Below are 15704 nucleotides of genomic sequence, written 5' to 3' on the forward strand. Positions count from 1 at the left end.
TAATGATGATATTTTTAAAATTATTAGAATTTTTTTTCTAGTAATAGCTATATTTAGTTTGATAATCTGTTATTTTAGTATTTATTTATATTTTTAAAATGAATATGATAAATGAAAATCTATTTTCATGGTTATATAATATATATGAAATAATAAACTATTACACACTAAAATATAAATAAGCATTATTAGAATATTAAAAATAATACTCTAATAATACTTTTAATACTTAATTGCTGAAGTTTAAAATGTAGTTTTATAAATTTTTGATTTTTTTTTACCAGTGAAGATAAATTTTAAATGAAGATGTTTATGGAAGGAAACATTCTTTAATTTTGAATGTTTTTCCTCTTAACTTTCTAAATATCAAGTACTTAACACTGTATAAATTTTATTTTGTCCATTTACACTGTTTTTCGCTAAGTACCTGAGATAATTTATCTAATGCATGCTCTCAGGCATTTCATACCTGAAGACATGGAAGTTTTTTGAGTTTTGAAAAATCTATATTCTCTTATGATTTAAACAAGTGAAATGTTGACTTAATGTGGACATGGTTTACTTACATTTGAGGAAAGCATGCATAAATTCCAAAAAATTTTGTCTTTAGACATGTAATAAACAAATTCAAAAATTTATAGTCTTAAATAAGGTAAAGTTAAATAAAATTTGTAACAAAAACATATAATGTACTGTACAAAAAAAATTTCTTAAAAAAATTAATTGAAAGTGGCATGTGAAAAATACATATTTACAAATTTCTACTATACAACTTTAATGTTTACTGAAGTTTTTTCTTTTGTTCCTATAGTCAGAGATTAATTTTGTATATGGATATAACATATACAACAATCTGATACATATGTATTTCCAAATGATCTTCTGGATTTTTTCATGTGTTAAGCAGGAGTTGTGCATTCAAGTTCCACTCCAGGCCAATTTTTTTCTTTCAGATTATATTAAATTAAAATTAAAAATTAATTTATTTTTAATTATTAAATTTATCACAAGATGGCAATTTAACTGCCTACCTCTAGCCAAATTATCTATCTTTTTTGAAGGCAGTTTTTAAAATCTCATACAAATGTATTTAGCAAGTTAACATTTTTCTTCACTTTCTTTCAGTTAGAGACATTACTGCAATTCTTACAGAAAGCCAAATTTTTTTTAATAGTTTATTTATAGACTTAATCTAATGAGTTACAACCTACTTATTTCATGTAAAAGTATCTGACAATGAATATATGACACTAATGATAGTTGTCAGTTTATTAAAATCTTGATTCTGTAACATGTTTGTTAATAAATAAATATTTTATAGTAGGTAAATAGTTTGATCATCTTTAGATTATTATGAACTTACAAATTTTATAGATTTTTTTTTATTTTTTTGTATTCATAAAAACAAATTATCTGTTTACATTATCTCTGTTCTTTTATATGCTTGAAAGTTCAACAAAACCTTATATATAGTTCTATTGTAAGCTTAATTTCTTATTCTTTACATATCTGTAAATTTTATGTTAAAACTGAATTTATCAAAAATTATATGGTGATTTTTCTGCATTTTAGAGACATTCATTTAAATTTTAAAATTTATTTTGAGGTGGCATCATGTATTCTAAGTGGCATAAAGCAAGCACAATGGCCATGTATTTTGTTTGGATAGCAAGAGAGCNTTTTTTTATGATTCAACTATCATCTTATCTGCGCAGATATACGGTATTTATTGTTGTTTTTGTATTATGACATCAAACTATTTTGAAATTACTTAAAGTAGACCGGGAAAAATTTTGATTATACTGTGTAATTTTAATATGTAGAATGACAATGATGTCTTTAGTGCAATATAACATAAATAACCATATTCAAATTTTAAAACATTTTGCTATTTTAAAAACACTGTGCTAGTTAGACAAAATTATAAATTTGACAGAACTCCTAATAAACTTACATTAAACTCTTCCCAAATCTTCATTATTATCCTTGGTTTTGTACAGCCATCAATTTGAGGACTGGTGTTAGTCTGAAAATGAAAATAAAATGCACAAAAATATAAATAATTATAACAACTCTATCAGTTTTCATTTTAATAACTTTTTCTTACACAATCACAATTAATTTCCAATTATTTTTTTTCCCAGTCCATTAATATTTTAATAAATTCAAAAAATTATGGGATGAATTTTAAAAACTGTTTTTACCCCCTTTTTTGAAATTAAAGTTTTATGATCATGGATTAATAACAGGACAAGTGTTTTACGAGGCATGTTTTTAAGTAAGTACCATTTTAAAATATGACCACTATAGTGCTGTGGTTGGTGTTCTGCAAATGTGCACTGAGTACCTACATCTGTTGGCTAGCCACAGATGCAATTATGGAAGCATTCGTTTGTTTTGTGTTTGTTTGTGTGTGTTTAAAATGCCTCCATACAATTGAAAATCCCACTGATTGTTAAGTACACATGGTGATTAGTTTTCTTAATACAAAAGATGTGAATGCAGCTGACATTCATTGGAAAATTAGTGAGGTGTATGAAAAAAATGTTATGAGCAATGGAATGGTAATAAAATGGGTTAGAGCATTTAAAAATGGCCATACTAATGTCCATGACAAGGAGCATAGTTGGCGAGCATCTGCCATCACTGAAGACTTTTTACAGAAAGTTGATGCAAAAATTTGAGAAAACAGATGCTTTACGATTTCATCATCCAAAACAAAAAGCACGGCAAGCTCAGTAAGGGGATTGTTTTGCTTTCATGACAATGCCTGTCCATACATGGCTCAACGAACCCGAGACTTTATCACATCATATGGCTGGGAACAACTTGATCACCTTCCATATAGCCCTGATCTAGTGCTTAGTGACTACCATTTGTTCCTCCACTTGAAAAAACATCTAGGCGGTGTCAGCACTATGACGATGATGATGTCAAAACAGTCATGCTACAGTGGTTGGCAAATCAGGCAGCACTTTTTTTTGAGGATGGAATTCAGAAGTTGGTTGTATGATATAATAAGTGCCTTAATATTAGAGGAAATTATGTTGAAAAGTAGATTAAGGTACAGGCTTTCTTGTAAGAAAACAAATTTCATTTGTGTTTTTTTAATATCAAAACAGTACTTACTTAAAAAAAACATGCTTCATACATAATATAACATCTTGTTTTAAATTTTAATACCGTGTTTTCCCGAAAATAAGACATCCTCTGAAAATAAGACCTAGCAGAGGTTTAGCTGAATTGCTAAATATAAGGCCTCCCCCTGAAAGTAAGACCTAGCAAAGTTGTTTTTTTACTCGTAACGGTCATTGACATATGGTTGAAAGTGGCCGTTGGCTTTTTGAAAGTACAGCCACTGATTGGTCAGCAGACAATCATGCCACACGGCATGATTTGTATAAGATTATGGCTTGGGAATCACAGATTTGCATAACATTACAGCTGGTGATCGCTAATTGGTCAGCCGGGAATCACGCCACATCACATTTGCATAGTGCTACGGTTCAGTAAGCATTAATTGGTCATCGAGCCCGATGTCGACACTATAAAAAAGTTAAGTTGAAGTGAGAGTGGGAAGTCCACTCCCGTATGGGAACTTCGTAAGTTAATTTCGGTTCGTGACTTTGGTTTTATTTAAGTTCAGTTCAACACAACCTGATATACATCACTCTTGTCAAACTTCAACTTGGGAATTTTTTTGTTCAACAATAAATGTGAATTCTTCTTCATGGAATCATAAGACATCCCCTGAAAATAAGACCTAGTGCATCTTTAAGAGCAAAAATTAATATAAGACACTGTCTTATTTTCAGAGAAACAGGGTAGTTTGATTATTCTGAAAAGATTTTTTTTGCTAATTAACAATTTTAAGCTTGTAAATTTGGTTTGGTTCCTAAGCTTTTGTTTGCTTTAGGTCACAAGACCAATAAACTATGTCAAAACCAAAATTAAAACTGAAAAGATGTGTACTATGTCCATATTGACATAATACATGTGAATTTTCAATTAGAGTGAAGAGCAAACAATGTGAACGAGGCTGTATTAAGTTGACTTTGTGTTTGATTCTAATGTTCACTGCAGTTTTTGAGACCAGAAAAGTCCAAACAAGAGGTGCACATTAGAATTGGGAAAATAAGGTATTAAATTTTAAGGAAAAAAGTGATGATTCTTGTTATTTTTTGATTTTTCTGATTTTTATTTGTCTTGACTTATAAATGATTTTATAAAAAGTGTCATATGCAAGTAAATTATGTTGGAATTAATTTTTAATTATCATAATTTTCATCTTAAAATTAAATATTAATTTAGCAAGATCAATATTTTTATACATGTTTTCAAGTTACTTATGTATATGTATGTATTTTTTGTTTTTAGTGGTGGCTTGAGCAATTTGCTTTATTATTGTTCCTTACCAGAGACTCATACACCTTTAATAGGAGAACCTGGTCAAGTTTTACTTCGTATGTATGGACAACTTCATGATGGTGGTGTAGACTCAACAGTAACAGAGAGTGTCATATTTATGATGCTGGCCGAAAGACGACTTGGACCAAAACTCTATGGAATATTTCCTGGTGGCAGATTAGAAGAATACATTCCAGTAAGTGATTATACTTCAAATATAAATCAATTATATAAGAAAATATAATGACTTTAACATTCTTTACAAATTAAAGACCATAGAGTAAGTAATTATAATTAATTTCTTCTGTGTTAAAGAGAGTATTTTAAAAAAATAATTCTTAAATTAATGAAATATATAACATAAGAAAATATTCTACAGATTAATTTAAATAATGATATAAACTTTAAAAAATCTGATCACAAGATAAATTTTTCTAACATGCAATTCATGATTAGAAATCAGAAATTAAATATAGTTAGTCACTCTCATTAAAATTATCATTATCATTCCAGATGAAATAAAGAAAATATGTAGGAAAAAAATAAAATTTGAATATCAAACACACTATATGTTGTTTGTTTATTTTGCTTTAATATTTAAAATTTTTTTAGTACAAATCAAAGCTAAGCTATATTACTAAATGTAAATCTGAAATAAAAATTTAACTGGATATAACTCAAAATAATTTAATGATTTGGACTTAACAGTTTAGAAAAAAGTAAATTTCTAAATTTTTGCAAAATATGATTGAACTTTATTCAGTTTTGTTCATTGATTAGGCTTTGTGATAAGTTAGTAAAAATTAAACATCCAATCAAATTTTAGTGCATGAAAAGCAAGTTTACATTTTACTTGCAAAGCAAATGGAAACATTTGCTTTGGAAGTAAAATGTAAAATCATATCTATTTTGATCATTTACTCTCTGTAGATTGAAATGTTGGAAAGACATATTTTACTCAGTACATGATTAATTGGTTTCAAGAAACTTACATTAAATGAAATTGCATAAAGCAAGTTAAATTTTACATAGGAATACATTCTTAAAAAGAAGAAGAATGACTTTTATCTGTGTAAAATTTAGAAAAATACTGTGTATTTGCTACTACCTATCATTACAGGCAGTTTTTAACTTATGGGAAATTCACTCTTTCATACACTTTCACACTCCTAATTCACTTTACATATGTCAAATAGGCACTTTCTTTCATTTCCAGCTAACAAAAAAAATTTTAAGCTCTTGTGCAATGAAATAGTCTGCTAGTTTAGTTAACAGAAAAATCATTTCTAAGAACTAATTTTTGTCTGTTTTCTGTTTATTTAAAACATTAAAACCATAGACTCATATTTTATGCATTATTGTGTAAAAATATATTATAATTACATTGTACATTATGTTGTAAAAATATAAAATTATTTTAAAGGTAGAAGAACTTTATAACTTACTTTTAGCTCTGGAAACAGAACCTCTTTTTATCACATGCAACTCTATTATTCAACTTTCATACACATATGGTTATCTCCATTGTGTTCTTAAAATATGTCCAAGTCAAGCCATTCCATGAAAATTTCTAACCTAGATTTAAACACAAGCCCTTAAGAATAACGCAGCAATGCTTTGGCTGTACACCTGTAACTATGAATTCAATTAAAATTTATTGTTGTTACACATTTCAAAAACATATTACTCACTGATTTATTTAAATTCTCATACTCCAAACTTACATATACCACATTTCCTTGATTAAACCTCAGGTTTAGAATAAATAGCAGGTAATAAAGATATTAGAAGTTCCCATGTTGTTAAAAATAAACCCAGGATTGAACAACTTAGAGAACATGTCAAAATACTTCACTGTATAGGGTAGTGTAATTTAAAATAACAGGTAAGGAATTTAGTTAAAATTCTACCTTTCAAATTATCTAGAATCAGACAGCATTTTCTGTTCCAAGGGAATTACAGGAACATTTTTGAAAATGAAATTATAAATATTGTTGAATATTCAGCATGGGAAATTTGTAATTGAGTTCACAAATCAAGAGCTTATCAAAGGATAATTAGGAAAACTCTAATTTGAGATGTTGAATTTGAACCAGAAGATGGAAGTTAAAATCTTGATTTTGGCTAATGTTGGAACAGACATGAATGATAACATGACAACTGAATTAGAAGATATTAAATCACTCTTTTCTAAATTAGAAGATATTAAATCACTCTTTTTCTCTTTTTTTCTGCACTTAAAAAACCAACAAACCTCAAAAATTCTTTTAAAATGCTGTCTGATCAGTTGATTGACCTTCTTCAGGAAAAATTTTGAAAAATTCCGATTTATAAAGAACGAAACCTATTTTGGAACCTAGGTTCCAAAATAGGTTTCGTTCTTTATAAATCTGATATATTTCCTGAAGAAGGTCAATCAACTAACTGAAAGCATTAGATTTAATAAAAAAACTGCATCTTAAAAGGTTTTTGAGGTTTGTTAGATATTAAATTTGTATTAGAACAGTAATTATTCAAGTGTTGTAGCTATAAACAGTAAATAGTTAATAAACACCAAAGTCTGATAGTTTCAAAAATGTACAAGTAATTAAGGTATTTCTTTCAGTTTTAATCCACTTGTCAACTATTGAAAGGTAATAAACTTCAGCCTCAAAAAAACTAGACTTCAAATAAACCCCAGAGGATACATGTTTTAAAAATAAACCCAAAGTTTAATTGTGAAAATATGATAAACTGATTTTTGTGTGTCAAATTGTTAAATTGTTTCTTAGTAATATATTATATATTGGAAATCACATAAAATTGTAAATACTTTTGAATATTTTTATAATAATTTTTTTTAGACTTTTTTCCAGTAAATGCAGAACTTGCATAAGTTATGTATTTATGTAAGTTGGGAAGTTCCTTTATTTGTAATTTGACCTGTATTACATGAATATATCAGAATTTTTGTTGAAGTTTCTCAAACAAAGACATGTAATTCATAATAATTACATAATCCAAAAAGTTCATCTAATTAACAAGAATTATCATTCATAATAATAGTGCTGTGAATTTTAAATTTTATATGTTAATTATAATTGTTAATAATAAATATATGTTAATTATATGTTATGTTAATATTTAAGTTTTATATGTTAATTAAATCACTTTTTGTTTTTTAACTGGATTAAAATAAAAATTTTAATAGAACAAACATTTTTCAATAATTACATCACCATCATAATCAGATTTAAATAACAAATTATGTAGAATTANCTAGCTATTGGAAAGGTAATAGTTATGTCATACTCTTTGATATAAAAATGGATGACTGAAATTTAGAATAACATATTAATATTAAATTTTGTGTGAATACTTCAACTATAATATAAGTTTTCATTATATTTTATCTTATTAATTTGGACTTGTTTTGTTACAATTTACTCATATTAAAATACAACAATCTTTGATAAAGTGTAAATTAGTCAGTGATAAATGATTGTATTTTTAAATTGAGTTTTTTCAAATAAATAAAGACTGATCAATGAATTTTAATTCAGTTTTTATAAATCCACAAAATGCTGTTCTATAACCCATGAGTAATGTTAATTATAACTAAATGTAGAGATTGGAATTTTTAGATTAAGTAATGTGTTCTGGAAAATGTATGTTTAAATTGTGTTGCTTAAAATTGATATAGATATCCTGTTCCTGTATCAGTTAAGTAAAGCATACAGTATGTTATAATTATTGCTGTAATTATGTAGTCAAAGTAAAAGTAGTTGATAGAAAAAAGAGAAAATGCACTTTAATGAAGAATTTTGTAGAAAAGAATGTTTTATCGTTCTCCAAGTTGTTGTTGCATGAAGTTTTTATTTTTTTAATATGATATCATCATTATTCTGAAGAAAATTTCAGAATATCCAGAATAATTTTAAAAATTTATATTATTTACTTATATATATAATAAGTATATTTTTAACATTCATTTTTTCTTCTGTTGCTTCTACCAGAAAGAAAATAACTGAAACAAAAACACATACAATGAGAAAAGGCAATGATGATTTTTTGATGAAGTTAATCAATGAACAATGACCAGTAAACTTTTAAAGTTTACTTTTTTATGGTTAACAGAAAGAACATCATTAGTAATTTACACACACACACACACACACACACACACACAATGCTGGTAGATACATTGTGTTTGCATAATATGTAGCTACTCCTCCCTCTGATCTCTAATTAGCTTCACATTGAGAGATTTTCTAAGAATAAAAAAAATAATAATAATAGTTATTGAGAACTTTTAAAATATATTTAATACAAGAAGGAACAGAGAACAAAATAAAATTGAACGAAAATTGTTGTTCCAATCTTGTGGCCCCCTTGAAGTCTAACATAAGGTTCAATGAGTGTTTTAAACATGCATATTTTTTGAGTCATTTTATTGGATTGCTTAAAAATGGACATCCTTGTGTATTCTTCTTAGTTATGTATATATATAATTGCAAATTGTCCTTTTAGTCTAGCAAAATGTAGTGAAAGTTTTTATCTTTTAAATCAATTTTACAATTACATTTTTCTTAGTTATTTTTTCTATCGCAATTCAGTTTTGAGTATATTGAAAATATTTCTTTTCTGTTAGAAAGTGGCAAGTGGTCTTGGGACCAGTTATAAATCTTACCATCTGCTTCTGTTTACATCACATTTCTTTTTTGTACACATTCTGTATTGATTTTGTAGGAAATTTGTTTGTCTGCCAAGTTTTTCAACTTTATTATCATTACCAGTAAAGTGGAATAAAAATGTAAAATAAATTGAACTTCTGAAAAAGAACTATTGAATTTGTTTAACTTTGTTCATCTGCTCAAAAGTAGTGATTTTATTTAAATATTAATTTAAGAATAGTCATAACTCTCATCACATCACATGCAAGAAATTGAGAGTTATAGCATCTAATTATTGTTAATTAATTCATTATAATTTTTAATTTTAAATTAGATAACAAATAAAAACATTAATAATTCTCTTATTTCAACATTTTGAAAGACCTTTATGTTGAATGAATATCCAAAAATAATATTCAGTAAATTGATGAAACAAAATAAAAAATGTACAACTAATTACAAAAAAAGACATTAAAAATAGTTATGTACTAATAGTTTAATATAAAGGCTTATTTGAAAAACTTAAATTAAAATTTTTTACTATTTTTTTTAACAATTATTCCAGTAGGAAAACAGATTAGATCAAAAAATTAAAACAAATTATAAAAAATAAAAACTAAATTATTAAATTAAAAATAAATTATAAAAAAAAAATTTAGTTTATTCTATTCCTTGTACATGCCAAACAAATTTCACAAATGAAACTGGAAGAACTTTACAAACAAGATGAAATAAACCAGGGCTGTGGAGTTTTGGTGTTTTAGCTGGAGTTGGATTCAGAGTCGTCAAAAAATCCGCCAACTTCGACTCCTTTTTTACTTCCAACTTGTTATGTATATAAAACGGAAAAGTATTGGAGTAGTGTGTAATTTTAATTAGTTGTATACATATAATTAAATAACTACATAATAATTTTAAAAATATAATAAAGAATAATTAATAGTAGGACAAAATGAAGATGTTTTAAAATAATGCAGAGCAGAAGGCAATATATTAAGACACAGCAAATAAATCAATTAGCGTAAAAAAACTGTCTGGTATTAAAATAGATGAAAATAAATACAATAATGAGTTTAAAAACAAGTATTTTACAAGAATACAAGCAAATAATTACAAGTATTTCTGATACAAATATTTCTGCAAATAATTACAAGTAGTTACTGATGATAAATATGCATCAGAAATACTGTATTATCATCAAAAGTACTTGTTTTTAAACTTGTTATTGTCTTTATTTTTGTTTGTTTTAACATCAAAAAAATTGGCTGTTTGTTTATTCCAAATGCAGAACAAATTAATAATAATAATAAAAAATTAATAGATAGATGAACTAATCATCCAACAGACTTGTGATATTCTATTGAGCATCAAAGATCAAATTTATTAGACTTATCAAAGTCTATTTGATAACAAGAATCTGATTTTTGTCTTGTGACAAGAATTTGATCACAAGAAGTCAAATACTAAATATTTGACAAGAATTTGATCACAAGAAGTCAAATACTAAATATTTGACTTCTTGTGATTTCAGATTTTTCTGACAATGTAGAAAATGTGTCAATTTAATTCTCAGAATGGCTGTATAGTATTGCCCATGACAGAATGATATTGAAATGACATGTGCATTTATGTTTGAACTAATACATGCATAAATTTCAATCTAATAGAGCTAGTTGTTAATTAGGCTAGCTATTGGAAAGGTAATGGTTATGTCATACTCTTTGATATAAAAATGGATGACTGAAATTTAGAATAACATATTAATATTAAATTTTGTGTGAATATCATCATATGTGCTACTAAAATGTTACAGTACGACCCAGAAATAAAATGCCAGAATGTGCAATGGAAATCCACAAGTTCACTGTGCCCTAAAAAGGTGCGCATGTCGCACTTACGGTTTAAGACCATGCTGGTGTGTTTCTTCGATCCAAGGTAATAGTCCACCAAGAATTTATTGAACAGGGACGAACAGTCAATCAACAATGCTATTTAGAAGTATTGCAGGAATTGAGATTCTGTTCAAAGAAAAATAGTCTAATTGTGGCTCGGCAAGTGGATCATTCATCACAAGTTGGTGCACTGTGAAACATTTTCTAGCCAAAATGTGATTATCCAATTAGATTATTTTGCCTATTCACCTGACTTAGCTCCTTGTGATTTCTGGCTATTTACAAAAGTAAAAGCTGCTCTGAAAGGACAAGATTTTCTAATATAACTGATATTCAACAGAATTTGAGACAGCTGCTCAACAGTATATTGGAAAATGAATTCTGGGCCTGCTTCCAGAAATGAGAATGCCATTTAAGTCAGTGTATAAATGCATGAGGAGAGTATTTTGAAGGTGACAGTAGCCTCTCGAATATAGTTCTGCATGTATATTTTTTAAAGGTGCATTTTGGAAATTAAATTGTTACACCTTGTACTTGATTTTTCCTTTCAAGGACACCACAAGAAGCCTGCTTCTACTCAAACATTTCTGTTTTGTGTGTTTGTGGTTTTTATATATACAGTAGACCCCCCTATAACGCTTAGATACGTTCCAAGCTAACCGAAAATTACGTTGTAGGAACGATTAAATACATGAGCCAATCGCAGCCCGATAGGTGGGAACTTTACGGACTAAGGCTGTTCGAAAGGTTTTCTTCTATAAAATTAACCGATTCTAGACTAATTCGACTCAACATTTCCAAAACACGTATAATTTTTTGGGAGTAATCCGTATAAACTATGCTATAAACAAAAAATTATAGGATTACTTACCGAGTGTGTACCGTTCGACTACGCCGTTGCTTAAAGCTGGTTTTCGTCGCGGAACAGCACATGAAACGGCGGCCGCGATTTCTAATAACGAATTTTTCGCAGAAAAATAACTTGACCTTTGGAGACATCATTAATATAAATAATTTTTATGGCCGTTGAATAAGAAGTGTTTCTTTCACAAGAAATGTATAAAATTAGTGCTGTATTAGACTTACGGTACCTAATTTACATACTGTGCAGACGATAATAAACTCAACTTACTAGCCTAAAATCTCCGTAGCGTGTTGCCAGGCGGCAGAAAGCATATATATAATTATAATAAAGTTACAATAAATTAAGTTAATATATAATTATATATACAGTACCTAATTTATATATAATTAATATATAATTATATGTACAGTACCTAATTTATATATAATTTATATATAATACTAAACAGACAATAGCAAACTCAATTTAGCCGCTCCGTAGCGTGGCGCAGGGTCGGAGGAAAGTAGTTTGGCTGCTCATCCACTATTGGTCCAGACTCTATCAATCTTGTCGCGAAATGACGTTATAGGAGGTATTTTATACGAAAGTTTCTACAATTTTTTCGCTACGTTATAGGAATTGTCGTTATAGGAACGTACGTTATAGGGGGATCGACTGTATATAATTTTTAAATTTTAGTTATTTTATTCTTAATTTTTAAGATTTATGTGATACAATGAACATAAACAATTTATTTGACAGTTTAAATTAGAATAAATTTTTATAAATTATGTTATAGAAATATGCTGTTATTTAAATTTAATTAATTTTTCAGTCTGAGATGGAACTGATGGAACTGATATGAAAACATTAAACTGTTTATTTTGGCCAGCTGAATGGTCAAAAAGTTACGGTGGTGTCCCCCAGAGCCTATTGCTGTGGGGGACACAAGGTAAAATCTGGATGGGTTGAAAAACCCTAGGAATTTTTTGGAAGATAGTTTATGATATGTTGGGCCCCATTTCTTGCAACCTGGCCATTCCATTGTGGGCTTGGCCAAACCCATAATGGGCTTGCTAAAAAGGACCTCTTAGTACCTGCATAAGGGAAGCAATGTAAAAAACTTTATTTCTTAATTTAATAAGAGATTAATTTGTGATTATATATGTTACATACTAAGTGACTCATACAGGCATTTTGAATAATGACAAACAAAATCGGATGCTGTAATAAATTTCAATTTTTTATCATAATTTATCACATTGACCGGTCACTATTAATGCTGCTATCGTCTGGTCAAGCAAAGTGATAATGATAACTTGGAGTGATCATTTGATAGACTAGCCAATTAGCACTTGTGTTTGAGTTGTGCATGCATATTGCATTTGGTAATGAATTTTTAAATTTATGCAGCCAGTAGTTAATCTTGTGCAACATTTTAATTTTACTTGTTTTTTTTTTAAATTTGTTATTTTTGTTTAAAAAAGGACACTATTATGTAGCAATTATTAAGTAATATGAATAACCACTTCAACAACCAATTAAGCAAGTTTCTAGAACTAATAGATCAGAACAGTCAAACTTTTATAAAATCAGCATATGTCTATTTGACAATGATCCAAAAAGTGAAAGTCAAAAACCGAAGTGACTTTGGAGTTATCAGAAGAATATCAATATTTACATACTATAGATATGAAGTTGTATCTAACAGAGAGAAAAATTAATTGTGCCTGTAGAAGAAGGTAATTTAATTAAATATTATGTTCATATTGAAGAAATATTTCAAATATTGAGTGATGCCGATATTGCTATTGGCTATTGCATTAGAAACCATATGGAAAAAGAATTAAATACAAAATATAAAAATATTTCAAGGGAGAAAATTTACTTAAAGTTATGTGAAATCTGTCATAAAAAAACAGAATGTTCCTAAAAAAGGCTTGGTAGTTAAACCAATTTTAAGTAATGAAATGAACTCAAGATGTCAGGTTGACTTTATAGATATACAGTCACAAGCTGATGAGCAATATAAATTTATACTACTATACTTTTTGTTAACATTAGTTTACTTAATACAGTTAATAATAATTACTTTTTAAAAATCACCTGTTATTTTTAAAATACTTTAAAATAATTTACAAAAATAAATAGTTCTTAATGAAAAAAGTGGAGATTTTTTGAAAATCAAATTGCTCAAAGGAAATGCAGCTTTATTCGTAATATTTGGTCAATTTAATAAATTAATCAATATTTATCAGACTGCATGGCCATTTTAGTCATTTTTCATAATTGCTGGACATTATAAATAATGTGAAGTCCTGGACAGGTCTGAACTGTCATGAAATTCAAAAAACAGTTGATTTAGAGAAAAAAAAATGCAATTGTTTAAAAAGGCAAGGGGGAAAAAAAGGTTGTAGTCTGACACCTTTTGTCTGTATCAAACTGCGATAAAGAAACCATAAATCAGAGAAGGAATGTCATCCTATGATCAGTGAGAAATCAAATTCAGCTTCAATTTTGACCTTTCTTGCACTCTAGGTAAGGAGTCCCCTTAAGCTTCATAACGAGAGACCAGACACTCAGGAAGCGTGATTGAGGGAGAATGACCAATCAGAAGGGATGAAAGAAAGAACAGAGATTGATATAATCCCTGACAATCATGGACACCTGGCACTCAGTAAGTCATTTCACTTGGTTAGTTACTGTTCCAATTAACCAAGATGCTGTGTGTCAATGCGAAAAAAAGCAGTTTTCCGTCTATTGTGCCCAACCTGTAACCCATGCCACTTCAGACTTAGACCACATCTCCGATGCCAACCAACAGAGCCTCCCCACCTGCCTTACAGACTTGTCAACGCCACTGCCTCAGGGCCATCTTTGATTGATGCCCAGGACATCTGAACCACTGGTTGTTTTAACGCAAACTATTTTGTTCATAGTATAAGTTACTTTAATGTAAAAAATAAATGATTTTTGTTAGACACTTGTCATCTTTGTCTCCTCTGCCTCCACTTACATATGAATGGACCCTAGACCATCAGTGACACGCAATTAACTGATTGACCCTAAAAGTTGGCAAGCTTACAATAATGATGTATTAATTACTTGGCCCATAACATATACTGTGTATTGTATAGTAAAAGTAATCATTTAGTCATTTAACTAAATATACAGTACTATACAAATTTTTAATATATTAACANGATAGTAAACTCAACTTACTCGCCTAAACTCTCCGTAGCGTGGCGCTGGATGGCGGAAAGTATATATATAATTATAATAAAGTTACAATAAATTAAGTTAATATATAATTATATGTACAGTACCTAATTTATATATAATACTGTACAGACAATAGTAAACTCAATTTACCCGCCTAAACTCTCCGTAGCATGGCGCTGGATGGCGGAAAGTAGTTCGGCTGCTCGTCTGCAATGACAAGTTGGCGATGTTTTACCGCGTTTTACGTGTCCCTTTTAGCATCTTTATATGAATACTGTTGCAATTTTTTGCCGCGTTATAGGAATCTACATTATAGGAACCCGCGTTATAGGGGGTCTACTGTATTTGAATGGAGATAAAAATTTCAAACATTGCAAAGGGAATTAAGACTGAAGATAATTTCATTATTTAGGAACTTTATCCATTTCTAAGAAAAACTCAAGCCCATGATAAGTCTCATCAAGCCATGTTAAGTATGCACAAAAGATAAAAAATGCTACTGTTGTCCAACATGCTAAGAGAAACCAACTTTGTATGGAAAAATGTTTCAACAAAATATCACCAATAAATGCATTATTTTAATGACATACTTTGAATTATGTTTTTCTGTGTATAAATATCCTGTTTTTTGGCACTACATATTATTTTTCAGTCTTCATATATCAACTATTATTAATTGCATCTGTT

General features: G+C 28.4%; 1 protein-coding gene across 3 annotated transcripts in view; it reads left to right on the plus strand.

The window, feature by feature from the left end:
- The window catches only part of LOC111631089 (choline/ethanolamine kinase-like), a 113672-nt gene that overhangs the window by 37907 nt on the left and 60061 nt on the right, over nt 1–15704 (plus strand). For all 3 annotated transcript variants that reach the window (XM_023375280.1, XM_023375279.1, XM_023375281.1), the window contains one exon: nt 4378–4603. In XM_023375280.1, coding sequence (XP_023231048.1) covers nt 4378–4603 — 226 coding nt within the window. The remainder of the gene's footprint in view (nt 1–4377; nt 4604–15704) is intronic.

Source organism: Centruroides sculpturatus, unplaced genomic scaffold (assembly GCF_000671375.1).
Source record: "Centruroides sculpturatus isolate CEXI.00-Female unplaced genomic scaffold, Cexi_2.0 scaffold671, whole genome shotgun sequence".
Classification (NCBI taxonomy): domain Eukaryota; kingdom Metazoa; phylum Arthropoda; class Arachnida; order Scorpiones; family Buthidae; genus Centruroides; species Centruroides sculpturatus.